Source organism: Silurus aristotelis (genome assembly GCF_946808225.1).
Source record: "Silurus aristotelis genome assembly, chromosome: 13".
NCBI classification, from domain to species: Eukaryota; Metazoa; Chordata; class Actinopteri; order Siluriformes; family Siluridae; genus Silurus; species Silurus aristotelis.
Window position 1 is genome coordinate 8,640,790 of NC_139586.1, and position 27,382 is coordinate 8,668,171.

The 27,382-nt window shown below is 42.2% G+C and overlaps 1 protein-coding gene across 8 annotated transcripts; it reads left to right on the top strand.

Annotated features, from left to right (window-relative positions):
- Positions 1-1,186: 1,186 nt before the first annotated feature.
- Positions 1,187-27,129, top strand: ect2 (epithelial cell transforming 2). 8 transcript variants are annotated; one of them, XM_083558449.1, is made up of 27 exons: positions 1,187-1,511; positions 2,282-2,422; positions 2,630-2,709; positions 5,274-5,369; positions 6,239-6,421; positions 7,132-7,221; positions 7,319-7,426; positions 9,537-9,610; positions 9,897-10,027; positions 10,506-10,621; positions 10,840-10,902; positions 11,036-11,258; positions 12,427-12,642; positions 12,991-13,115; positions 13,559-13,678; positions 13,773-13,841; positions 13,937-14,047; positions 14,179-14,275; positions 14,565-14,646; positions 14,773-14,851; positions 15,306-15,425; positions 16,334-16,472; positions 17,299-17,453; positions 18,024-18,131; positions 18,745-18,885; positions 23,010-23,313; positions 26,258-27,129. In XM_083558449.1, exons 2-26 carry the CDS (start codon positions 2,299-2,301, stop codon positions 23,298-23,300), a joined length of 3,141 nt encoding a protein of 1,046 aa, XP_083414575.1. In that variant the 5' UTR covers positions 1,187-1,511; positions 2,282-2,298; the 3' UTR covers positions 23,301-23,313; positions 26,258-27,129. The 8 variants fall into 8 exon arrangements, with proteins under 8 accessions (XP_083414575.1, XP_083414576.1, XP_083414574.1 ...); XM_083558448.1 differs by having other exon boundaries at positions 1,188-1,511; positions 23,010-23,300; XM_083558450.1 differs by lacking the exon at positions 5,274-5,369 and having other exon boundaries at positions 23,010-23,300.
- The last annotated feature ends 253 nt before the right edge of the window (positions 27,130-27,382 follow it).

A 27,382-nucleotide genomic window follows, 5' to 3' on the forward strand; every position in this document is an offset into this window, starting at 1 on the left:
TTACAAGTCGAATGGAGCCCTAATGAATTGCGTGTCCTTGGGTACACGTTTGGGTGCCTGGATAGATGGCATGCTGTCATTTAAAGGTCAAAACAAAACAAAACAAAAAAAAAAGCTTCAAACATGCCATAAATTAATAGGTTTTCTTTACTAACACAGGCTTTACAAGTGAAACTTGAAGGCAAATTGGCTGACTGACCTTCATGTCAGAGACTGCTTATGGTGACATAAATTGCTGGAGTCTGTCTCTTACTGATCCCTGCACTAATCATGAGGGGCTTTGCCTCTAAAAAAAAAAAGTGTGAAAGAGAAGTGTGCTTTCCTATTTATGTAACAACACTCACTTCAAAAATATATATATTTTTTTACATTTATACACAAAGCTCTATTTTCCTCCATCTGAAAGCTTGAATAGTCACCTCACAACTTCAGGGTTGCAGGTTCCAGTGCTCATGTAAGTGTCTCTCCGGTGTGTTCTGTTGTCTTGTTTTAATTCAATTCAAATTCAGTTCAGTTTTATTTGTATTTAACACTGGACATTGTCCCAAATCAGTTTTGCAGAAATAAATAGGTTCAAATATGAATTTATGTTAGAACCGAATGTCCGTTCATTACAGTTCCATCATGTTTGTAGTGTGCTGTTCGGTGATGGGCTCTTACATGCTGAACTCTTCACGCAGACTGTTTATATTCATTACAATCCAAATCCATAGTTCTTCAGTTGTAAAGAAGAAAGAGACAGGATCTGGTCACTGGTACCTCGGGAGCATGTTTAATGAAAGAGAGAGAGAGAGAGAGAGAAGGAAAGAAGATGGGAGAGAGAAATAAGGATTAGGGAGTTCTCTTATTGTTATGTAATAGTTAAATACATTTACAAAAGTACAATGTGATCAGGGTAGTAAGGTGGAAAGACTGCCACATTGCCCTTAGGTATGAATAATCCCCCACCTTCCACCTGTTCATGGATCAGGTATGAATAAGGATCAGGATAAAGTGGGTAATGAATATTAATAATAACAATAATAATGAAGAAGAAGAATAATAACATTAAATACACTGGGTGTGCTGTGTGTTTGAAAGTCACTCTGCAAACACACAAGGCACGCATTCGCCATTTGAATCCAACAGCCAATCAAAAGGCGCGACTTGCCAGTTCCGTCGACGTCATAGCCCGCAGCCAATGAGCGCGCGGCTCCCGGGCTCGCTCCGCGGTTTGAATTCGGCACAGAGGGAGCTGGAAGCGGTGCGACTTCCAAATGTCTTAAATAAAATGTAGTTTCGACTCGTTTTATAATAGTAGCGGTTTTCTTAAAGTTAACGTTTTCCACGGACCTGAAACGGAATAAGAGCCGCGTTTTTTAAATATATATTATTTAGCAATAACTTTGCGATCGGTAAGTTTAGCACCAGGGTCTAAACTAGCAGGTGTGCTGTGTTGCTAATCTGTTTAGCTTAGCGGGACAACCAGCCGGGAGAAGTCTGAGGACATCTGCGTGCACCTGAGCTCTTCGGTAAGATCTACCATGTTGTGTTGAAACTCCAAAATGACCTTATTGGTTTGTTTAACCTGCTGGACACTTGAGCACAGGCTCCACGTTTTCACCTTCCAAAAAGCTGTCAGAGTTTATAAGCGCTTATATATTTATTTGTGTTTACCAAAACGTTCATGGACTGAAAATATACACCTTCATGGACCGACTCATTATTAGAAGAGAATCCGCTCAAAACGGTTTCTTGTGTGGTTTTGCATTACATCTCTCAGATGTCCAGAAAGTAGGAATCATTGTCACCTCTTTAATTGTGCTTTGTCTCTTTCTTCAGCTTCTTATATTATTATGAACATCACGACCAACATCTCTATAAAAACCTTATACTTTTAGGACATTCAGCAGCTTCCGATATCCATCCATTCATACAATTAAGGGGTTAGGGGCCTTGCTTAAGGGCCCGGCAGGTGCAGCTTAGTGGTGGTTCAGTATCTTAACCACTGGGGATCTAGTGCCTGTACTGGGAACTCTGAGCTGAAGCAGGAATGCAATTAATGCGACACCAGTGCATCACATATTTCCCAGCCCAGCCACTGTTCTGAGTGTAGACACGTTTTGGAGACACGTGAGAACCCTGAAGACACTCCAGACAGGAGAGGGTCCAGGATCAAACCAGTGCCCCTGGAGCTGTGAGACTGCTCTAATAAGAGACGGTGATAATAAATACGGTGATAACAGATACAAACTACACAAGTTGTTGTGAATGTGTTTTATTCTTTTTTTTTTTTTTTTAGAATCCGGTGGTGACACCATGGCAGACAGCACGTTCGGGACGATGCGTAGCCTGCTGGTGGACTCGTCCGTCTTTGACTCCAGGATGGCGGAGTCCTCCAAGGAGCAGACGTTCTTCGGCCTGACCTCGGACGACGCAGAGGGTAAACAAACAAGGCCCTTTGCTCTCCACCGTCTATATGAATCATCATTTCTTTTGGCATGCTGTCATTTCTTTTAGATATTGCAAAAGGGACTGGCTGTCTTTTTATTTATTTATTTATTTATGATTTTTTTTTATGTTCTCTATGACAGCTTTTGTATTTCCTCGGAGGCTGACTGTGCCGCCGGGCTTTTAAAATGTCTTTCAGAAATCCTGCGTCAAGTGAAGACCAGGGTTGTGCTTGTGAAGGATGCGGGCGGAGACGCAGCACTTGAAAAGGCGATTGAGGTAAAAAAAAAAAAAATCTAATTGTATCGCCGTCTAAATGGAAAAGTGTTGGATACATATGACAAAGCAAGGCACCAGGTAGCCATATGCCAACTATCTTCAAATAAAAAAAACAAACACGCTATTTAAATCGAATTTTATGCGTCACATACATACAGAGTACGACATGCAGTGAAATGCTTTTTACGTCTGTCCGGCATTCAAGCATGGAAAGGAATGGAATTAAGGATAAAAATAAAAACAAAAAAACAAAAAGGAAGAATAGATGACTACAAAATGTAAACTATAGAAAATATTTGAAAATATATGCATCTATGTATATACAATATGGTAGATATTGACAGAAGAAATTGATAGTGACATAAAAGAAAAACAACAAAAAAAACCAAAACAATTAATAATAGTCTAAAACGAAGCCATGGCACAATACACAGCTCTAAATGTAATGTGTATATTATCAAACCATCATAACCGCTGAACGAAAACATGGCATTTAACAGCAGAATTTGATCTGAACGTCTAAAAAATGGTTAGATTTTTTTTTTCTGACATTTGGTGTACATGCAGTGGGAAAGCAGTTAACCCAAAAAAAAAAAAAAAAATCCACTTCTCTTCTGCTATCAGGTTCTTTTTTTTGCCCGCAGGAGATTTGGCTGTTTTATCTCACGGACAGATCAGCGCACACGGCGTTTCCTGTTTTCCGTGCAACACTTGTGTCCGGGGTTCCGGGTTTCTTTCCACATGGTGTCATGCGCCTCAGTGTCAGCAATTAATAGCCGTTTTCCGGTTTACCCCGAGTCAGGAACATAACGACGACTTGTTTATCTTCCTGCATCCGGGAAACATCGGGTTGTTTCCCGTTACTTAGTTGACTTTTAATGCTAGCGAACGGATGCAGGCGGCTCCCAGCGAATCCGTTTAGTTCTCCGAGCGTGGAGCCGTTAAGAGAGCAGTTTGCGTTGCGTGGGTTTTTCTTTCTTTCTTTCTTTCTTTCTTTCTTTTTTTTTTTTTTTTAACCCCACGTGTTGAATTCGAAGCACACTTTGATAAAGTAGCCGCGATTCCTAACGTTAAGTGGGTAAATCTGTTCGCCGTGTTTGCATTTAGGTGCCGGGGCCAATTTCCATTCGAAATGAGCCTGCTGTCAGGAGCTAAATGTTATACACTTTAAATGTTGACATTTTCCTCCTGCACCTCCTTTAAACAATTAGCGTCTGACAACGGCCGTCTTGTCGTCGAGTCTCCGGGCTTTTAAACGTGCTCGATCTCGGGTTGTTTGAACACCGTCTCCTGTTTATCTTCATTTTATGAAATAAATCATAAAGGTGTTTTTTTTTTTTTTTTTTTTTTTTTTTCTTTTCATGAGCTCACCTTGTAATAGGAAGTGTGAGTCAGTGGATCACATTTATTAGCGAAACGTCTCGACTCGTCAAAATGAGCAGGTTGTGTCCTAATTTGATTGAAAAGAAACACTGGGTAATATGATAACGATAGCATGAGATGAGCATAGGAGCTTTTACAGACACGCTTCACTGATAAATTGTTATCGTGTGTATGTATATATGTGTGTTATAAATATATATATATATATATATACATACACACACACTAAATTACGTATTTCGGGCCTTGAAAAATACAATCAGAGCCGTTTTCCCCATTGTAAGGCTGCATTTCAGTTTCGCCAGCAGTTTATTACAATGTATACTGCATGATATCCTGAATCATCTTATCATGAAATATATATAATCTTTATTTATTTATTTTGCCAAAATTGATAATACGTACATATGATGGATCTACAGCGATCAGGACATGATGTTTTTATTTATTTTTTAATCGCACAACCCTTGTTGTAAACCCTCAAAGCGCAACATATGAACAACTCTTCGTCGTCTTTAGGAATAAATGAACCTATTTTGACATCGCTGCTGCTGTTGCTTTATCACGTGGGTGATTATGATGAGCGTTTTTTTTTCTCTTTCTTCTATCTCTCGACACAAAGCGGACGATTGCGTTTTGCTCTCGGTTTTGGAGTCCTACACTACGTTTTAGATTCAGGGAGTGGGAACATCGAAGAATGCGAGTGGCGAGTTTCAAATTTCTCATCAGCCGTTTGTTTTAGACTTGTACGGTGATGTCCCTGGGGTGAGGTTTAAATGTTCCTTCTCTCCATCCAAGTATTTGTAGTTGGGTAGTGGGCAGACGAGCAGGTGACGTTTTTAAATTGATGTCAACTCGCCGGTCCAGAAATCCTCCTCTTTTTGCCCTTGAGAATGCATGAGAGGGCTGTCAGATGGCCAGGTTCTTTGAAATGCTCAGGTCCTGCTCCCACTCTGCAGTTGGGGCACATTCACACAGCTTAATCAGAAGCACAAAAAAAACCCAGCAGCAGCTGAGCGAATCGACCACTCGCCACGCACTTTGAATTCGGAGAACTTTTCTTCTCGGACTTGGGTTGACATTTGTTAGAAGTTCTTTCCTTCCGGCTCGTGTGGATATCGGGCTGAATTTGTAAGGCCCAGGTTGATGTTTGAACACTCATTTTTTTTATTTTTTCCCAGGCCATCCGAGTAATGGAAGTCCCGGTGGTCAAGATTAAAGAAGGTGACCCGAGCTCAGAGTCGGGCGAGAAATTAATAAAATCTTTAGTCAACATGGTACGTCTCGGAGACGGGGAGGCTCTTTGCATGCACGAGTTCGTCCCGGAGGGTTTGGCTGCATGAGTAATGTAACGGACACTGCTGGGACACTCCCTGCTGAAATTTTCACTTTTAACACAACGTGGTGAACTAAATCAGTCTTGATCTCTAATGTGGTGTTTTATGTCTTTTGTCATCCGTCTGCTAATCTGGGTAATGATTAATCCACACCGGTGTTTTTAATCTACTGAGGGTATTTATTTATTTTTCTTCTTCACCTTTCTGTTTTCTTTTCATTCCCTCTTACATACTCAAGCAGGGTGAGTCACAGAATACTTGGAATTCACTAACATGCTTTTAGTGTGAGAGAAATGTAGCTCGGTAAAAGGCCCATTTTCTTCAGGGGTTTGTTCCTCAGCGCGAGCTTCTTGCAAACCAAACCTTTTCTGCATTTCATCATGCAGAGGGCCATCCTTGAGTAAACACAAGAAGCACTGCCCTTGTGTGTGTTTCTCGTCTTTTTGAAATTGTTCCTGCTGCTTCGCTGGAATGCTGTTTAGTATTAAAGTCCGAGATGAAGCTTTTTTTCCGTTTCAGTCTGCCGTGAAATGCAGACTGCTTTATTGCATTCCTACTTGATTTTCTCCTATTTTTTTTTTTAATTCCTTTTGAGCAACACATTTTTCAATGGGCAACGAGTTTCAAGCTCTCTCCCCCCCCCCCCCCTTTAAATTTTCTTTCAGCGAAGCAGCGCCCATCAGAATATTGTGTGTTATTGATTGCAGTATTCTTTGTTTGGTATCATTTACTTAAAAATATATATATAAAAAAAACAACAAAAAAAACACGCATATTTGACTGTGTCTCTTTTTCACGTCCCCCATTAGGATATAAACGTCCCCTGTATAAAGACAGACAATGTCAGAGAGTTTGGGGATGGAGAAAACGCTGAGTACGAGACAGTCTTTGTACTGAAGGACTTCCAGTCTCCTGACTACAGCTATTTATACAAAAATGACAACCGCATTTTGGGCCCCCCAGTGGTACTGCATTGTGCTGGAAAAGGAGAGGTGAGGATGAGTGTGTACGTGCACACACACACACACACACACACCCACACCCACACACGAGCGATCAGCGACTCACTCATGCATGTGACATGTATTTAATACCTTGAGGCCCCGTTTATATTTTTCACTTAAAGCAGTGAAAATGTTGCGTTTCCAGCTTTCCAAAGCCACGATTCAACTTCTACCCATAGAGACTAAATGCAAATCTGACGGTGTGAAGTTCTCTCTCAAAGACAAATTGATTCCTAAGCAGCTTTTAAGTGTTAGTATAAAGACTCTGAAACGCGCTGTGGTTATCGGCGCGTGCCGCAGCACCTGTACGGCGCACGCACGAGCGCCAGCTCCGTTCTGATGGAGCAAGAAAGCAAAGCGGTCCTCCGTTACACCCCTGCAAATGCTGACAAAAACGCCGGCAGTGACAGTGATGCTAACACGGCCTGAATTCACATTTCCTTTGCTTTAGAACAGACTGAAATGCTGACTCTTGCGCTCAGTCTAAGGTTCACACCTCTAAAGTCTACTCCTCTTCCTACCTTTATCTATTGTTGTAGTGTAACTGCTACGTGCATGGGATAATCAGAAGGAAATGTGTTGGCTTTATAACTAAAACACGTTTATTCATATATTATTTCTCTATTATGTCTTCCTGGTTTGTTTCTCAGGGCTTTGCTAATAACTCTAAAATACCCTGTCTCTGTCTTATCCTGTAGCCGCTGCCCTTCTCGTCCCGCCCGCTGTACTCCACCACCATGCTGAATTTATCCCTCTGTTTCACTGGATTCCGCAAGAAAGAGGAAGTGGTGAGTTTCTGCGGACTAGCAGCTGATCCAGATATTGTTACTGTCGCCTGAGATTTAGCATTTTCCACCTGACCTCATATATCCATCGTTTTCGCAGGTAAACCTGGTTAACCTGGTGCATCATATGGGCGGCACCATCCGCAAGGACTTCAGTGCTAAAGTCACCCACCTCATTGCCCACTCCACTCACGGCGAGAAATACAGGGTTCGTGTTTGGGCAGGACATCACACATTTTGTTGGGAAGTGCGGGCGAGCCGTGGGTTTATTGTATGAGTTTTTTAAATACTCAGTGTGCGAGTTGGAATGCAGCAGCTCATTTCAGTTTGGAGCTTCATTACGATTTAATATTTACAAGGCAAGTCCTAGATCTTTCCAGGCCGCAATCGGCTGCGCAGCACAGCCAGTGTCGACCACATTTCAACGTTGCCAGGACCGTCTCGTTTCCACAGCATTTGATAGCAACTGTAAATGGTTGACTAAGCTAACAGACATTTATACAAATAAACACCTCTAGCTTGTAGTTATTAACACGTTCAAACAACAAACCCCCTGCCTTTAATAGAAGTCAAGATACATGAGGTAAAATATTACTCCAGTAAAAGTACAAAGGTTTTTGCATTCAAATGTACTTAAGTATCCAAAAGTACTATGCTTTTTATTATGGCTGTAATGTTACTATCATTTAAACAAACTCTGTTTGCTCTCAGCACACCCGTCTATTAATAGAACTATATTAACGTGTTAAACACCGATTGATGTCTAGCAAAATGATCACGCAAATAAGTCATGTATTTGACATTCGACGTGTAGTGAAGTTAAAGTACATGTATGTGAAAAAAACGTCTACTACTGTTCATCGGCTGCAGTAATATTTCAACAGACAAACACTGAAAAAAGCCTCTTTCTGGAGTAATGGTCAAAAGATTCACTGCTCCACAGTGTTGCTGAGGGAGAAAGGAGCTTATCTCGGTCACGGCGGAAGGATTTACTGACACGGGGGGTGCAGATCATGTTCTAGAAACGGACACAAATACGAGTTCGACAGTTCCACTGTTACTTACGTGTAAATGTAGAATTGTTATAAATATGCGGAAATTGATTATTGACGTATTCCACCATTTGCTTTAATTGTTTGTATGAAGGTCCTTCATATTTAAACGAGCAAAAAAGAGCCATTTTATTTGAAAGTACAAAGGGATTGTAATTGCACTTTGACCAAAACAGAGCTGTCTGTTCTCTGGACAGACGATATGTTTGAATATTTTTGTATTAGACCCCAAGAAGCCGGACTGTGAACGTTAAACAGTTGAACTTGAGATATATTTATATTGAAGATGTTTTTCTCTCTTTTTTTTTTTTTCTTTTTTTCTTTTCTTTTTTTCTCCCCTCCTGGTGTTTTGGTTGTCTAGGACAGGAAATTGCTTCTCTCCCTGTTCCCATGGCAACCAATTTATTCACATTTGCTTATCTCTTATTGAGTGCGGAAGCTAAAGACTGTATCGAGCGCTCGGCAGAGCAAAGAGTGTCGCGGCGAAAAAGTTGTTTCCCGCGCGAGGAAGATCTGGCCTGATCAAACACCTTCGGAGTGCTCGCATGTAGCCAATAAGCCCCTGTTCTAAAGTCCACATAAAGCATAGCTCCGTCCTCCCTGAGAGACTCGGCGAAATATAGAGCCCTTGGTTTTTATTGATTCACTCGGGTTCACTTCACTTTTTCAATCTCCCATCCTCTTTTCCGCCGAAGGCCTGGCCGGGAGTCAGCTCTGTGCTCGGTCGCGCTCAAAGGTGTCGTCAAGGTTTTTTGTGATTGACGGGGGAACTTGCAAGTGGGCTGTTTTTAAAAAAACGCATTTTATTCATTTTCCTATGCGCTGTGTGCAGAAATGCTTAGGGCTGCTCGTCGAATACATTTTCGGATTTTATTATTTTTTTTTTTTTTGTGTTGGCATGTGGTTCCCTGGCAGTCATGAATTGTATTGGAAATGTCTAAAGAGCTACACTATAATCATTGATTATAGAAGAGTTACCCAAACACACGTGTGCAGTACTGGTAATCGAGGTTTGTCGTCATCATTGCAGTTGTTTTCCTCGAAGCTCCAGATGTGATGCAAATCCATCCTCTGTGACTGTGTAGTTATAAATTGTGTTTAGGAGAGTGTCTGATTAAGGGTGCACTTATTAATCACTCTTGACAAAAAAAAAAAAACCCCTCTACTTAATTAAGCTGCGTCGTGCATTAGGTAGATATGCATAATGCGTGGCTGATTTTGTGCAACCTTTCTGCTTTTTTTTTTTTTTCTTTACTTCCTGTGTAGTTGGCTGTATGTATGGGAACACCCATTCTAACTCCTGACTGGATCCATAAGGCCTGGGAGCAGAAGGATAACGTGTAAGTGTGTGTGAATATGAATAAACATTAATAAACAGGATTGATGTTTGTGCTTTAGAAATCAATTGTCACGCTTTCTTCATGGGGGAGCTGGGGGGGCTTCCATTCGATGGCTATATGGATGCTCTTCGTAGACAGAACATTATACCTTATGCTTTCAGTTCTCCAGAGATTCATTAAAATCAGTTTAAAAACGTACGAACGGCGTACCTTTCGAGAGCATATGTTTCGATGCCAGGTTGTTATTTGCGCTGAGAGGGGGCTGATGCCAACCTTCTGCTTGCAGCAATTTCCACGCGGGCGACGAGGAGTTCCGTATGGCCTTCAAAGTGCCGCCGTTTCAGGACTGCGTTCTGAGCTTTTTGGGATTCTCTGAGGAGGAAAAAAGCAATATGGAGGAAAGGACGCTGAAGCACGGTACGGGAGAATCATTTTTTATATCTCCTTCGACAGCTGCTGCTGACAAACTACAAAAGCAGTTTTTTCCGTCGCAGGACTTTTTATTTCTTTATTCACCCCCCACCCCCCGCTTCGTTTATTTGAACTATGTGATGCCGAATGCTGTGTTCGATAAAAGCAGAACTAATTTTTTTCTTTTTTTCTTTCAGCACTTCACATAAACTAGTGGGGTCTATTTGTTTTTATTTCATTTTTTTTTTTGTTATGATCTGTTAATGTGCCTTCGCTCTGCTGCATGTTTCAGTTAAGGCGTAATCCAAAGAGGGTTAAATGAATGGCCTGCTGATGTACAGTGCTGATTTTTTGGGGTAGATTTAGGATTCTTATCATCAGATAAGGTTATGAGCACTGCTCTGTGCACTTAACGCTTAAAGAAAAGGATTTGACCGGGCTTGTAAGATATAACGACAATTTGCGAACATGTCGTGCGCTCCAGGTGGCCGCTTTCTGGAGGTCGGAGATGAGAAATGCACTCACCTGGTGGTGGAGGAGAACTCTATCAAAGAGCTGCCCTTTGTGCCATCCAAGAGGCTGTACGTTGTAAAACAGGAGGTGAGGACATTTTACCCTCCGGTTCTGACGGCACATCCTGAGCAACAGAATGAATTCTGTAATCTGAAGATGGCAGATGTGGGTTTTTTTTTTTTGGGTGAAAATTACAGGTGGTTATGTTGTGTGTAAGTGGGTTGAACAAAGTGGGCTTGAACTGTCTAATCTGTTTTTAGTTTTTGTTTTGTCTGCTTATTTTCTACTTTTACACTCTTACTCAGTGGTTTTGGGGCAGTATCCAGATGGATGCTCGTGCTGGAGAATCGATGTATTCGTATGAGAAGGTAATGTTTTATTGTAATTACAATAGTTGGTCCATGGTTCCACCACTTCCTCTGAATGTTAAACATTGCCAAATAGAATGATTTCGAAAACATTAGTCAAAATGTTCTCCAAAATCTTGGTTTCGTCACCCAGTCGGACAGCCCGGCGATGAAGAAGGCCGTGTCCCTGCTTTCTCTCACGACGCCCACCAGTAATCGGAAACGGCGGCGTCTGCGTGACACTCTGGCCCAACTCACTAAGGAGACCGAGATCTCACCCTTCCCTCCTCGTAAGAGACCCTCGGCCGAGCACTCGCTCTCCATGGGCTCTCTGCTGGACATCTCCAACACTCCAGACACGTGCAAGGGCTTGACAGGTGAGACTGGGAGAAAGAGAGAACCTCAACCACACGGGCTCATTAGGTCTGGTGCACAGGTTAAGGGTTTAGGATGGAGTCATGCAGGGCTATGAGATGATTGTAGCTTAGTCTCTCCAGTGATTCTAATGACTTCTGTGTCCCTGCTGGAGCTTTAGAAAAGATTCTGATTAAGAAAAGGGCTTTAAGCGGAGTGCAGTTGTGTGACTGAGGGAGGAATAAATCTGTTACTTTAAAGGTTTAATTTACATTTTTTAATATTTTGGATGCACTGGTATTGATTTACTCCCAGTTTGCCCTCTGAGTTTAAATCCTAAACGGCGTCTTTTTCACTTTTTTTTTGTGGAAGCACATAACACTGCACTATACAGGATTCCTTACGCAGTTCGGAGAAGTATGGAAAAAGTATGGAATATAATTTCCAAATCGGGATTAGTATGAAAATATAAAAAAAATATATAAAATTAAGAATTTGTAAAAAAAATAAATAAATTCGTGTTTCATATATAAAAATTATAAGACACTAATCCGGATAAATTTTTTTGTTTCGAAAACGCTCTGTGTCCACACAAGTTCCTGAAACGTCTAAAAGCGCATGAGCAAAACGTGATGCACGATTTCGAAAAGCTACGTTTTCATCTCGGTGTGAACGGAAGGCCAAATTGGAGAGAGAGAAAAAAGTGAGACGAAAAAAATATAATACATTTCCAAACGAAACTGTATTAGTGTGGACATGGCCGGAAGGTGCTTTTGGCTCTGATCGGTTGTTGCCTTGTGAGGCAGTTGCCATGACGGTACAGCGCCCCCGTATTTCAGATGCTAAATACAGTCTGCATAAATTGAGTCTGGGAAAAGTATTTAATTTTGAAATGACAAACGTGTAGGAACTGTGAATATTGTGTACTGTGCCTTTTATAAATATCCCCCCCCCCCCCCCCAAAAAAAAAAAAATAAAATTCACTAAACAAAGTTATTTGCTTATGCACGCTATATTTAACTGCGTTTCACTGGAATGACTTCTAGTCAGACATGTGACGTTTGAGTACATAAATATAGAAATTGGAATAGTGTTCACACAGGCGAATTTGTTCCGACAGCCCGTCTGGTGTGTGAAAGAGAAGCAGTGTAGGCTCAGGGTGAGCGTGTGAGGGCTGGTTTATTGTTACAGGGCGTAGCGTGGAAGGCAGGCGTAGACAGAAGAAGGCTGCGAAGAGGAGGAGTGAGAGGGAGCAGGCGAGGAGGAGGACGAGTAGGACGGGCAGAGAAAGGCTCTTTCACTGTACCAGCACACCGCAGCAAGCCACAGAGCAGGACGCACACCCCGAACACATACAGCTTTCGTTCAACTCCTCCCAAGAGTCAGGAGGCGTGTGCGGGTCATCAGGTGAAGTCAGAGCTAGGTCTGTTTGTTACACGTTCACTGCTAAAAAAGTACTGAAAAAGTCATCCGGTTTAACTTGAGGCTTCCTGTGGACTCCCAGCACTGCAGCACTGCAGAACTGTGAAAAGCATGGCCTTGATATTAAGTATTTGTCACATTTAACATGTTCGCCTGCAGTACACAAGCCAATTCCAGGCCTTCACTTTGGCGTCTGAGGGTTCGACTGTTCCTCCGTAAGGGTAAATGTGGTTGCAGAACCTGAATATATTTGAGGAGACTCCAAAGTGAGAGACAATTGTGTCGGGAGAGATTATCTCACTGCTCACCTGTGTGCCTGCCCACGCGTTTCAGAGAACTCCAGACCCTCCAGAAGCTCCACACCTGTCCTGGCCAAGCAGTCGGCAAGATGGCAGGTGTCCAAGGAACTGTACCAGACTGAAAGCAACTACGTGGATATCCTGGCTACAGTCCTGCAGGTCTCTCATCTCTTTCCTCTCTCTCACACACACACACACACGCGCGCACACACACACACACACACACGCTCGCAGTAACAATCCACAGTGCCTGTCTGTGGCCTTATCAGGTTGTACCAGTGCTCCAAACCAGTGGGGGAGAAAACGAATTAGATTCGTGTTACAGTGGGCAGCAGAGCCTATTCTACATCCAAGCACCTGTGCCCCTCAGAGCCAGCCGAACACCCCCACTCTCCTCTTCCAACACACACATTCACTCTTAGAAACACACATTAACACAAACCGTGTGTGTCGGGAGCAGCTGCCATGACAACATCGGAACATGACAAATCCACTCTCCATGACGATCGGATCGACTATCACCAAGAAACTAAAATAAACATGAATTTTAAACACTGACATGTTGACCTCAGGGATTTGAGTCACTCTCTCTGCGATTTCAGCTTTTCAAGTATCCACTGGAGAAAGAAGGCCAGGTCGGAGGCCCTATCCTGGCGCAAGAGGAGATTAAAACCATCTTTGGCAGCATCCCCGACATTTATGAAGTGCACACCAGGATAAAGGTGGGCATTCAGTTGTTTGAACTTGTGATTGAGCGTGTAAGACCGGTGATTCATCCAGAGCGGCTGTTAACGTTGATCAATGTCTTCCGGACAGGCGGACCTGGAAGAGTTGGTGATGAACTGGTCGGAATACAAGAGCGTCGGTGACATCATTCTGAAATATGTGAGTGTCGGGGAGTTTTGATCTACATGCGTCGTCACATCGACGACACCGGCTGTCTGGTCCTCTGTCGTAACACTCGCCCTTTGTCTTCGCAGTCCGGCGAGCTGGTGAAAGCTTACCCGCCTTTTGTCAACTTCTTTGAGATGAGCAAAGAAACAATTGTAAAGTGTGAGAAGCAGAAGCCCAGGTTTCACGCATTCCTGAAGGTATTGTGTGTATGTGTGCGTGCGTGCAACAGTGCTAATTACATTGAGAAGTGAGAGAGAGAAAAAAAACATGTGACCGTTTTCCATGTTGGTCTAAATGAGCAATAAAGAAATCAATTCCTTGCGTGTAGATCAATCAGTCTAAACCGGAGTGCGGGCGGCAGACGCTGGTGGAACTGATGATACGTCCTGTTCAGAGACTACCCAGTGTAGCTCTCTTACTCAATGGTAAGTCATAACACACACACACACACACACACACACACACACACAGCACTACTTCAGTGGCTCATACATGCTTCTCTGTAAGTGGTTGCCTAGCCTTCTTAGATTTATTTATTTATTTCCCATGTGTATTTAAAGGCTTTGATTAGAGGTGCTATGCTAAATAGTTGATATACTTCTGTATTCTACACCCGAGGCCACATTCCGGCTGTATCTCTTTGTGTGATTATGGAAATCCATCCCCATAACCTCTTTTTCTTTTTTTCCTATTTGTCACACTGAACTATTTCAGATATTAAAAAGCATACCTCGGATGATAATCCTGATAAAGTCACTCTGGAAAAGGCCATAGAGTCCCTCAAAGAAGTTATGACGTGAGTTAAATAATTGAACGACTCCATTTTAGATCCTATTCTCACCACTTGCTCATTCTCCAATGGCTAAAAACCATGTGTGTCTCTGACACCCCCCCCCCCCCCCCAAAAAAAAAAAAAAAACAGGCATATAAACGAAGACAAGAGAAAGACAGAAGGCCAGAAGCAGATCTTCGATGTGGTTTACGAAGTGGATGGCTGTCCCGTAAGTTTCTTCTTACGTGTTTACTCGCCCGAGTTCTATTCGTAGTGACGATCCGCTAATCTCTAAATAACAGTGGCGGTGCGTCGCGCCTATCCTCCGCTCAGCCGAGCTTGCATCACTGTTTATTTCACTTAATTAAGCAGCACGCTCCCTTTATGTTTTTCTTTTCCAGTCAGGATTTGTAAAAGCTTTGCATCTCGTGCAGGCAACCTGATAATCTTGCCTCCTTTCTTCCTTTTGAGGTTCTGTGCGCAGTATATTAATGTAGATTTCTTTAGGGGTCTATCGGAGAGAATTTGAATTAGAGAGAGAAAAAAAAGAAAAGGAAAGAAATAGGCTGTCAGGAAGCAGGTCCCTGTTTGCTTTCTTTTTGATTTTCAGAAGGAGCTCGGTGATGCTACCAGAATAATGTTCATGTAGTGTGTGTTTCTTTTTTCTTTTTTTTTTTTTTCAGGCCAATCTTTTGTCTTCTCATCGGAGTCTGGTGCACAGAGTGGAGACCATTGCTCTAGGAGACAAGCCCTGCGACCGGGGCGAACATGTCACTCTATTTCTCTTCAGCGACTGCCTGGAGGCATGTTCACACTCACGCTCATTAAGAAACGTATCTTTATTTTCGGTGAAGTTGTTCTACAATTTGCGTGATGAAATCCTATTTTCCCCTCGTGTGCCAATATTTTTAGAATGACTAGACGAGGAAAACCTTGGCTGCCGTTTACAGCCTATAATGTACACCTTAACCATCTGTTCTTCCGTTTTTATATGCGGTATCGTGTCCTGTGCTTCCCTCAGCAGCTTCCTGATGGATATTCTTTTCAATGACTTGTTAACCGGAGCATAGCTTTTTAACTCCCAACCTGCTGACTTTCCCCCTTCACCCGACACACGTATGACTATTACGTCCACATAACATCCTTTAAGTTTATTGACCTTTTACGCAGTGCTCTATTGAGTCAGCTCCTCCTCTCCCTTCCCCTCAACGACCCGTTCCACCCACTCTGCTCTTTTCTTATCCCAATTACATATACTTCATGGTGAGAGAGTTGGGAGGGGCTAATTAATTCATGTGCAGTCTGTGCTTGCTGACTCGGCTACTCCCCGTTTTCTGATTAGCATGGGTTTGCGTTTGATTGGTGGGGGTGGAGGGGGGGCTTGTCTACTGTGGCTGTCCTGTTTGCACAGCTTTAGGTCTAGCCTGTTAATGAGAGAAGGGAGCTCTGGGGCTCCATCTGCTCAATTATTCATTGATGAATTCCTCTGTATTTATATCTGTTGCTCTACATCACACCACATCCCTTACCCAGGCCCCATGCTGTAGGATTAAAGGGTACCTAATGAGCCTGGGCGTTTAGCTTCTGAACAACACCGATCAATGAATCACCCACGACAGACTCCATGCGCACGCACATACACCCTCTCTATAGAGTCTGGACTTAAGCCCGTGCACAAGGTAATTTATCGCTTGTATGTGCGCATCCCCAGATTGCCAGGAAGAGGCATAAGGTGATCAGCACCTTTAAGAGTCCTCTGGGGCAGACACGGCCACCTGCTCAGCTCAAGCACATCACCCTCATGCCCCTGTCTCAGATCCGCAGGGTGCTGGACCTGCGTGACACCGAGGGTAAGCTCACCGTTCAAACTACAGCCATATAATACACATCCCGACAAAACACACATTCTCTTCCACTCGCTTGACGTTTCAAAATAACTGTTTGTTAATTTGTTAGTTACCATAATTTGTGGAAGTTTCCCAGTGAAAGCCGTCTAAGGATAGGCTCCATGCCCCTTAATCGTATGTGTGCAAAAACCTTCGAAAAGAAGAAAAAATGAATAAAATAAAAAGTCCCCCGCTCTTTCAGAAGCCGCGATCGACTCGCTGTGCTTTTGTAACACTCTACAAGCGGAATCTTTTTGAGAGAATGACGGCAAAGAAGCTTTTTGAACAAGTCACTCTCCAGGCATTTGAGTGACACCTTCCCGAAGAAGCTTTTTCTAAAAGGAAAAAAAAAGAATTTGTAAATCCAGGTGTTCACATTGAGGGCGATCCGTATTTTCTTTACACTTTCCTAACTAGTTTTTAAATCTGAGGTTTCTTCAAAACAAGTCACCTCACTGTAGATATTATTTCTAATGCTGGATTTTCTGAACACTTGATATTATTGGGGGAAGCCTGGCCCACGAGACATTTGCTCAGTGGAAACACTCTTGTTTCTATAGTTACCCCAGGCTGTGTAAAAAGGGAAAAATAATACCACCTCCATCAAATCAACCAATTTAAACGATCCGAGTCAATTCCGCATTCCTCCCTTGCACTATACAGCTCGTGTGTAAGGTTTTAGGCCGCGGCTTCGAAAACTCGACTGTACCTTTTTAACTGCTTGCCAAATCCGACCCTGCTTGTGTTTTCTAAGCTCAGTCTCTGTTTTTGTGGGTGTGTGGATGTACAGACTGTCAGAATGCCTTTGCCTTGGTCGTGCGGCCTCCTACCGAGCAGGAGAACCTCCTCTTTAGCTTCCAGCTCGCTGCTGAAGACACACTCAAGTCGACCTGGCTCAAGACTCTCTGCCGACAAGTGGCAAACACCATATGCAGGGCTGACGCGGTGAGTGCTCCCACCCCCTCATGGAATCTTTGGCTCCCTTCAGCTGGAGGCAGACAAAGGCCTCAAGCATAATTATTTATTTTATTAGGCCTCACTTTGTTTTATTACAGCAACAAATTAGGTGGCATGTGCGGGCCTTTTTGGTGGCAGTTAATCCTATTAGATTGTCCGGCGTGGTTAGGCTGGAAGACAGATTAATGTAATTAGAAGTGGAATTGTGCTTGAACTTTACACCTCAGAGGCAGATGGCTTTATCTCTATTCTACAGCACCACAGGTCTCTTGCTCTGACGCATGAGTGCAGGCCCAGACCTGCCAAACAGCACGTGTAATTGGCTCCAGCCAGACAGATGTATATATTTGCCTTTATAATTAAAGAACAAGTACCTCTAAGCCCTGCAGGTGAACGTCTGTCTTGCCAGTCCACAGACACCGGCTCCACCACAAGGTGGCGATGCACACCTCCTTTCCGTGTTCTCGTTTTCCTCTCGCGCTCTCTCCCGACCAAGACGTCTCACTCGTTGCATTTCGCCTGCAGAATGACTTTATATTTTATTCTATTTTAAAACAGGAAGACCTAATTCAGCGCACCGATCCTGACACCCTTCAAGTGAGCACCAAGGACATGGACAGCACGCTGAGTCGAGCCTCCAGGGCCATCAAAAAGACATCAAAGAAGGTAGGGGTGGGAATAGAACGGTGGGGGTTGTATGTAATGCGCTCTCTCACACACACGTTCCCTTAATGGTAGAGTTAAAAACTAGGCTCTGGAACTGATTGGTTAGTCTGTATAGCATCGACCATCAACTGGTTGAGCATATTCCAGATGTGAGGCCTTAAAAAAAAAAAAAAAAGGTCGATAGTTCAGCGAGTCTGATTTTCTTGTCTCATGTCTCTGTTGCAATTGGTTAAATCACCTATTTATGTAAATGATTTAACTGAAGACCGAGAGAGGGAGAATGTTGTCCTGGATTCAGAGGAGGAATGTCACTCAACTTTCTGGAGTACGTTTTATATGAAAGTACAGAGTGAAGCATCTCTACCAAACAAAACCACCTGTTTAAAGACATGAATTAGTCATTAAAGGTTACGCATTAAAGAGTAAAAAGTCAGATTTATCATCTTATTTGCTTACTTTTGTAAAACATAATTTGACATTAATGGGTTAAACTTGGGAAGTTTTAAGTGAATTACCATGTTTAATTTTAAATAATTTTAACTTTTTTTTTCAGGAATTTAATAACAATAATTATATATCTATTGAGTGCAGTAATAATTGTATTGGTTTGCAGGTAACCAGGGCATTCTCCTTCACCAAAACCCCTAAGCGTGTGATCCAGAGAGCTTTCATGGCCAACAGTACCCCAGATGACAAGAGTCCTGGCACAGGCTTTGATCATATGGCTCGAATGTCTAGCAGCTCCACACTGGCCGTGAGTCTCTGTTTTTCTTTCTGTTTCTGTCACCAGCTCCTTTTTCCATGTTAAATTTATAGGAAAAAACATGCCATATTTACTTTTAGAAAGACACGTTTTTATTGCATTTTCTTTTATTACTGCTCTTTACTTGTACCAGTAACCATTCACCATATTACAGAAGATCTACCTCTTTACCTAATGCAGTTCCAGGCCTGATCTAACAGAACCGGGTCAAATCTGTTAGAAACTAGATTTCTAGGTATGGGTTTTTGATCACTGGGTTATACTCTAGTGTTGCAAACAAGCCTAGGAGAGGTGACGAGCATGAAGAATTATTCTGACGTCCAAATACACAGAAATGCCTGCTGCTGCAGAAAGTGTATTTGTTTGGGGCACTGTGTTCTAGTGATTATAAAACCTTAATTAGTTTTAGCCCCGAGGCCTACAGTTCCAGTTCAGTGTACAGATCCTAACTGTGTCGCAGGTTTACCTTCACAATTAACATCGTAATTCAATTAGGCTGGACATTCACTTGTTCAACACACAGAGGCTGTCAGCCAAACACTCCTTACAGCGGCAGTTACAGTTAGAGCACGTTTGGTCAAATTGATCAGTTATTGCAATTGAAATAAGCAAATTTTTTAAAGGCCGAATCTTTCCTGCTGCTGTTACTAAGCGGTGCAATTAGCATGCTCCGACGATCTTTTAAGGTTGAGGAGCACGCAGGCATGTGGAAACACTGACGAAACCGAGCAAAATAAAGTCCACCGCGAAAGCGTTACATAACCGTGCTGCGCGCCAGCAGCCACTTTACAGTTAAAACAGGTCGAGAGAAAATAGTCACCAGTCAGACTCGAATATCTTTTCCGCATGATGCAAGGACTGAACCCTACATCTCGCCGTTAAGCAACGGCTACTGGTTTTACTGTAAGCTTGTGAATACTTACAATGTGCCCTACAAACTTCTTTTAAATAGAGTATATTAATATACTCTTTTTTTATCTGAATTAATGTGCTCAACCATTCGATTGGCTCGGCGTACTTTACTACCGTTAGCTATCTCTCTCTAAGGCTACGTCGGCGCTAATCCAGATAAATGTGAAAACCAAATGTTGCTCATCCATAATGAAACCGCTTAAGTAAGATGATTCGAACTGCGTCTTTTCTGCCTGGCGTTTATTTATTTTTGTTTCCGCTTTTCGGAAATTATCCACTTTGGAGAGCCTTTTTAAATTAAAACGTATTATAGAGTGGACGTGACCTAAGCCTCAATACACCCAAACCCTGACAGCACATCCCACATTCTAGGGTTTTACACTGGTGGATTGTGTTTGGTGGTTGTTTTTTTTTGGGGTTCGGAGTTGCTGTTTTTCTTCAGTAGACTTTAACTGTTTGCAAGCGTATGTTTTAAATTTAAAATATTAGTAAAAGATAACACAAGTGAACACAAAATGCCGCTTTTAAATAAAGGTTTTTATTATTGAAGGAAAACAAAATCCAAAACTACATGGCCCTGTGGTAAAGTGTTTGCCCCCTGAACCTAATAACTGGCCACCTTCAGCAGCAACAACTGCAATCAAGCGTTTGGGATAACTTGCAGTGAGTCTGTTACAGCGCTGTGGAGGAATTTTGGTCCACTCATATAAGCAGAATTGTTGTAATTTAACCACATTGGGTGGTTTTCAAACATGAACCTGCCTTTTTTAAGGTCATGCCACAGCATCTCAATTGGATTCAGGTCAGGACTTTGACTAGGCCACTCCAAAGTCTTCATTTTTTTTTTCTTCAGCCAATCAGAGGTGGACGTGCTGGGGTGTTTTCGATCATTGTCCTTTTGCTCAGCAGCGTTTCGGGTCTTGGAACTCTACCATGCAGACCATTTTTTCCCAGTCTCTTATGGTGGCGTCATGAACACATGAACCTTAACTGAGGCAAGTGAAGCTGGCGGCAGTTGTGGAGATTTTTGTGACCTTTTGGATGAGTCGTCGCTAAGCTCTTGGTAATTTTGGTCGGCCAGCCACTCCTAGGAAGGTTCTTCATTTGTCAATAATGGCTCTCACTGTGGTTCGCTGGAGTCTCAAAATTTAGAAAAGTTTTTTTTTTTTTTAACCTTTTCCACACTGAAAGATCTCAATTACTTTCTTTCTCATGTGTTTCTGAATTTCTTTAGATCTCGACATGATGTCTAACTTTTGAGGATCTATTGGTCTACTTCACTTTGTCAGGCAGCTCCAATTTCAGAGATTTCTTGATAGTGAACAGGTGTGTCTAGAGAAATTCAATAAACTGTGATAAACCACAGTTCTAACGGGGGCAAACACTTTTTCACACGGGGCCATGCAGTTTTGGATATTGTTTTCCCTCAATAAAAAAAACCCCTTCATTTAAAAACCACATGTTTTGTTTACTCATCTTTCACTAATATTTAAATGAGTTCAATGTTCTGAAAAGTTGTGACGCATGCAGAAGAAGAATAATAATTAATAAATAAAAATCAGGACGGGGGCAAACACTTTTTCACACCACTGTGTATAAAATAAACATATCGATAGATAGATAGATAGATAGATAGATAGATAGATAGATAGATAGATAGATAGATAGATAGATAGATAATGTGTGTAAAGCATGCAGCGTTTACACCTGCTGCAATCATTACTAACGGTTTAGTGTAGATTTTCTTTTTTTATTGATCATGTCTGCTAAGTTGCAAGGACACGTGCAAGAATGACAAGTGTCTGTGCTTTCGTCAGTTCCGTTTTTTCCTCCTGTGCTCATTCGCTAAGCTCGATAGCCAATCGGCGTTCTCTTTACCGCAGACGAGCTCCGCCGCTGATTCGGCATCAGCCAGAGAAAAACCCATATCGGTCAAACTCTGACGTCACATGTCTATATTGCTCTTTGGAATATATATATTAATATAATGTACACACACACGCACACATTTATACATGCATACATACACTCCGATCAGTTGCTCGTACTTAATTGTTTTTGAGATTGATGTATATTTTGCTAAATAAATTCCTGTCTAATGTTTATCCTCTTAAAGGAGAATAACAAAGTCTTTAGTACGTAGCCAGCAATGTAAACGGGACGTCTTAGCTGTTTGTATTACCAAAATGTTCCTTCTGATGAATACATCTGTCGAATTATGGCGATGTCTTGCTCTATATTATGAAGAAAATGTCATCTCGCCTCGCGCGCGCAGGGTTATAATCTAAAACCAAGCACCCTTTCGTAGACACTTGCTCTTCAATTAGCTGCAGCTATAACGAAAGCGATTCAGCCAAAGTTTAGTAATGTGTATATACGCGAGGATGCGCGATATGGATCGTACTTTACGCTATAATTATGCTGCCAGACGTTCTGCTGATTTGTTTCGCAATACATTTAAACAAACGAGCGAAACCCTGCATGCATCACTGTTAAACACGTCGAGGACGGCGTGCGTAAATACGAATCCAACCATGAAGTGATCTAGAATGTTCACAGGTTGCACAGGAAGTGTTGCTGCTCATTTGATGCGTTGATATCGTGACAATTCTCTAGGCAACATTTCCTCAACAGACTGATCGAGATGTTCAATTGTTTTTCAAGGATATTTGGTGATTCAGGTGTCATGTGTACAACTACCAAGGCAGGTGAATATAAATCCGATTCTGTATTCTTAAGTCATTTGGTAAAGTAGCACTTAAGAAAGGAAGCTAAGGACATTGCATCTGGTCTGAAACTAATGAAGCTGATGTTCTACTTGTTCCATTTCACCGCTTCGGTGTTTTCATTCGGATCGTCACTGTAGCAATTTAGCCTGTAGGGTCCTTCTGGTTTTCATTGTTTTTCATTTTCTATGTCTTTTTCAGAGTAATTAAAGGAACACTGTGTAGCCTTTCAGGCTAAATATGTTGTGTACCTTTTTTTAGGGGGGTTTTGTTTTGTCTGGATTTCTATTTCAGACTAAATGCTTTGCCAAACCTTATTTATTTCAACAGCTGGACTGCAAACATTTAGACACTTTTCTGTAAAAAAAAAAAAAAAAGTTGCTACTTTGCTGTTCTGTGCTAGGCTAATGTGTGTGTGTGTGTGTGTGTGTGTGTGTGTGTGTGTGTGTGTGTTCACATGCCGGTGTACAAGTACAGATGGCTCGCTCAGCCTCCACGTTCAGTCTGAGTGGCTGTAGTAAAAATGCTGTAGTGCAGCGCTCCAATTCTCTGGACAATGCGCCTCGGCCCAGGCTCTCTGTGTGTGTACGTAGCCCATGTGGCCCAGAGAACACTAACCAGCCTGCACCCTCAGAGTCCCATCTCAAAGTGCCCGTACAGAAAGCATGCCCGGCTGCTCTGCAGGGCGCGAGGCCATGCCGGGATCTTGTGGTTTCCTTGGAGCAGCGCCGACTCCCTGGTTCCCCCCGCAGAGAGACTCTACTCTAGGTGTGCATATGATGTGAGCACAGCACACTTCCGGCTCCCTCGTTCACTAACGTTTAACCTCTGGGGGAAAAAGGGTTGCACCTACTAACTCGCTATGTCAGAGATGCGCAGTTTCATTCCTGGAGATTTGCGTCTGGTGGTTTTTCTTCTTCGCACTCGCCAAATCGAATAACGATCCGATTGAATTGGCGCGTTTCGAACAGAAAAATCGCCCAGCCGCTCTGGTCTAGGATTGTAGTTGCGCATCTTGCATCATCCTCAGGGGTGTTTTGATTGTTCAAAGTCAAGTCGGGTACTGTTAGAGTCCAGGTGCTGCTAACTTCAGCTGGGCCTAAATCGGGATTTAATCTAATTGCATCACTCGATATTTATGCACCACAAAACAAGCAAAGCGCTACTTAGTGACTCACTACTGTGTTTCTGCAAACAACTGGCGGTTGTTGTATCTGGTGATGTTCTGTCAGCCATTTCGAGTCATTTGTATTCAAGTACTTAAACAAGGACTAGAATAATTCATTACTGAAACCTTAAGAAGATTAAAATAGCAGTTGAACAGGATCAGACCTAATAGAATATGTGAGAAATCCTCAGGAGAGCTTGTATATAATCAGACGCAGGGGCACTGGTACACCGTGAGGGAGTTTAAAACATTAGCTCAGTGAAGCCCTAAGTGAAGTAAAAGACCGATATGACTGGCACAGTAAAGGAAGCTTTGTTAGAACTGTCCATTCCGAAAAAAAACAAAAAAAACCTGTTAGTGTTTTAAACATCGTCACGTGACGTAACGGAAAAGCGCGAGGTGATAAGCCTGTAGTATGGGACTCGAACCGGAAAAATAGCTGGTTAAAACCTTGACTTGCGTGACTTCTGTTCTTTATAGCGAGTTTGAGATTTGAGCTCGCGTGTAGCCTTTGTTATTCTGTGATGCATAATAAATGGTCTGGATGCTTCATGTGCTGTCATCAGAAAGCAATTCTACTAGTCATCCCCCTGCCCACCCCCCCTCAGTACAGCCGGTCATCACTCATTCGAACAAAACTCGGCTTTTCACGCAACTGGATTTTGATTTGCCGTTGATCATCTCGCACGAAAGCGCAGTGTCAACTTGGGTTTTATTAACTCTCTCGGGTGTCATAAGCTCGACTGAAAAGTGTGTGTGTGTGTCTGTGTGTGTGTGTGTGTCTGTGTGTGTGTGTGTCTGTGTGTGTGTGTGTCTGTGTGTGTGTGTGTGTCTGTGTGTGTGTGTGTGTCTGTGTGTGTGTGTGTCTGTGTGTGTGTGTGTCTGTGTGTGTGTGTGTCTGTGTGTGTGTGTGTCTGTGTGTGTGTGTGTCTGTGTGTGTGTGTGTCTGTGTGTGTGTGTCTGTGTGTGTGTGTCTGTGTGTGTGTGTCTGTGTGTGTGTGTCTGTGTGTGTGTGTCTGTGTGTGTGTCTGTGTGCACATGGGTGATGGGTTCTGACTGGTGGTTATAGCAACAGGCTGGGGAAGAGTAAAGGGAATAAATTGGGTTCATGTTCCTGCTTAACCTCTCTTTCACGCTCACCTTTCCATGCGAGATCGCAGGAAGGAATGCAGCATCAGCATCCAATTCGAGCAGTGATTGATACAATGTCCATTCATAAATCTGAAAAGTGTATTTTTGTTTAAGATATAACTTTTAGATATGTGCACTTAATTTTCTGATGTGGTGCTTTGGGAGAAGATATCACAGCGGCTGAATTCGAATTAATAAAACGTTTAACCCTATTTTTCATCACAGTTCGCTCTTCCTTCCACAATCTATTTTTACAATTCACTGAAAAATCTCTCTCTAAACATTACATGTAAGTAGGAAACCAGTTTGACACACACTCTATTGCCAAAAGTTTGCGGACACCTAGTCATGCGTATGGTATGTGCTTTTTGAGACTCACATTCCACACTTAGTCCGGATTTGCTCTCATAATGCCGTCCACTCATCTGGGAAAATATTTCTCGTGGACGCTCGTGTTCATTCAGCCACAATGGTGTGAGTAAAGGCAGGTACTGATGTAGGTGTGGTGAGGAGGCCTGGGGTACAGTCAGCGTTCCGATTCATCCCAGAGGTGTTCAGTAGGGTTGAGATCAGAGCTCTATAGCAGACCACTCAAGATCTTGAAGAAGCTCGTTTTGTGCACAGGGGCATCGCCATGCTGGAACAGGTTTGGGTTTTCAAGTTCGAGTGAACGCAAAATTGTATTATACCGCAAAGCCATTCGATACAATTGTGTGCCTCCAGTATTGTGGAATCAGTTTGGAGAAGAACCACAGCAGGAAAGGTCTGGTGTCCCAATACTTTTGTTCATATAGTGTGTTTTAAACAGTTTATGGCTATAGGCTATAATTAATGGCAGGTATAATGTATCACCTGTTATACACCACCTGTTCAAAACTTCTATAATGTTCGTTTCACCATGTTTTCTCAGGCCACCACATGTTCAGTTTGTAGTACCACATGTCGTTCACTAACTGCGTGTTCATTACTCTTCTCCCTTGAAGCCTGAAATTCTTCCCTTTGTAATATTTCACTCTACATGCAAGAGCTAAAACGTTTAAACCGATTTACCAAGAAAGATACATATTGTGAAGTGTGAAGCACCACTATTTTCTACTATGCTAACTCCTGAGGAACTCCTCTATTAATGGAAGTGGTGTGATGATATGGTCACTTCCTCAAGGAGTTTCCTGCAGTTCCTCCACCCACACTGAACACTACTTAGAGTTAATTGGACATGACTAGTGGAGAAAACTCCCTGTACATCTCCGAGACATGCTCCTTTCAGCTTCACAATATGGTTCTTCGTAACAAGCTGCACCAGATGTCTAACTTCCTGAAGAATTTCAACATCCAGAAACTTGCTGATACTAAACATTATGGTGGTGGGTTTTTTTTTTTTTTTCCCCCGACTCCATATGCATCTTCTCTTTCTCATTTATTCCAGGCTGTGCATTCGCCATCGATGGTCAATCTGTCGTCTGCGTTCGAGAGGAAGTACCACACCTTCAGCCGATCAACCACTCACCTGATCTGATGTGTATGGTTTTCCTACTAAGACTGAACAACACTAAAGCTTTTCTACACAGTGGTACAGTGCTGCTCAGATCACTGCTCTCCCACTCCCAAATGAAGGATCGTGCTCGTTATGTTTTCCTATGTAACCGTCATATTATTTTGGGTGTTTTCATCTAACTGACATGTTAATAACTTGCGTTTTCAGGGTCTTTTTAAATAATAGAAATAGATTTTCACATTATTAACCAACGAAAGTATTTCTTTATGTAATATGGGCAAGCCTATCTCAGCCACTTAATTCTCCAGCTTTTATAAAGCTACATCTTTGAGTAGTTTAAATATGAATGGGTTACGATTCGAGAAACATCGGTAAGTCATTGTAGTTAAACCATTACTCGAATTTCACATTTTGTAAGTATTTTTGTTTTTATATATATAAATCGACTAGATCGTTTGTTTTGAACGGGCAAAAAAGTGGAGCTGCAAACATATTTATTCTCTAGAATAAATTAATTATATATTAGTATATGTCAATCTTATAAATTTGTCTTTGTTTGTATTTATGTGTAAATATGGTCCTTTTCTTGTTTGTGGTTGTCATTCCTATGTTTTCTTTCTTGAGTGTCACTATAGTGGCTCTTCAAAACCAGTCCAAACACTTCCTGTGTTTCATGCAAACTCCCTGTTTCTTGCTGTACTGAAGTTCCATATTGTCTTTTGGTCTGTGATGATTTTTGGGAATTGTTTTTATGTTTCGCATTACTCATTTACTCGTTTCCAATAAAAGACGAATGTAGCTGATGAATGGGCGCCACTTCTCGGATTGAATACAGCATTTCGCAGACAGCTGTCTAAATGTTTAGTGCACTCGTGTTTTTTTTTTTTTTCTTTCAAAGCTTTTAGAATTTCAAGCTGTCTAAACTTTACACCCTGGGTGTAGCCAAGGGTCATCGTTGCACTGAACCAGCAAATGTGTTTCTGCACAATGAGGAAAAAAAAAACTAATATTTGTAGCAGAACGGATGGATCTGTACAGAATTGTAGGAAACTGACC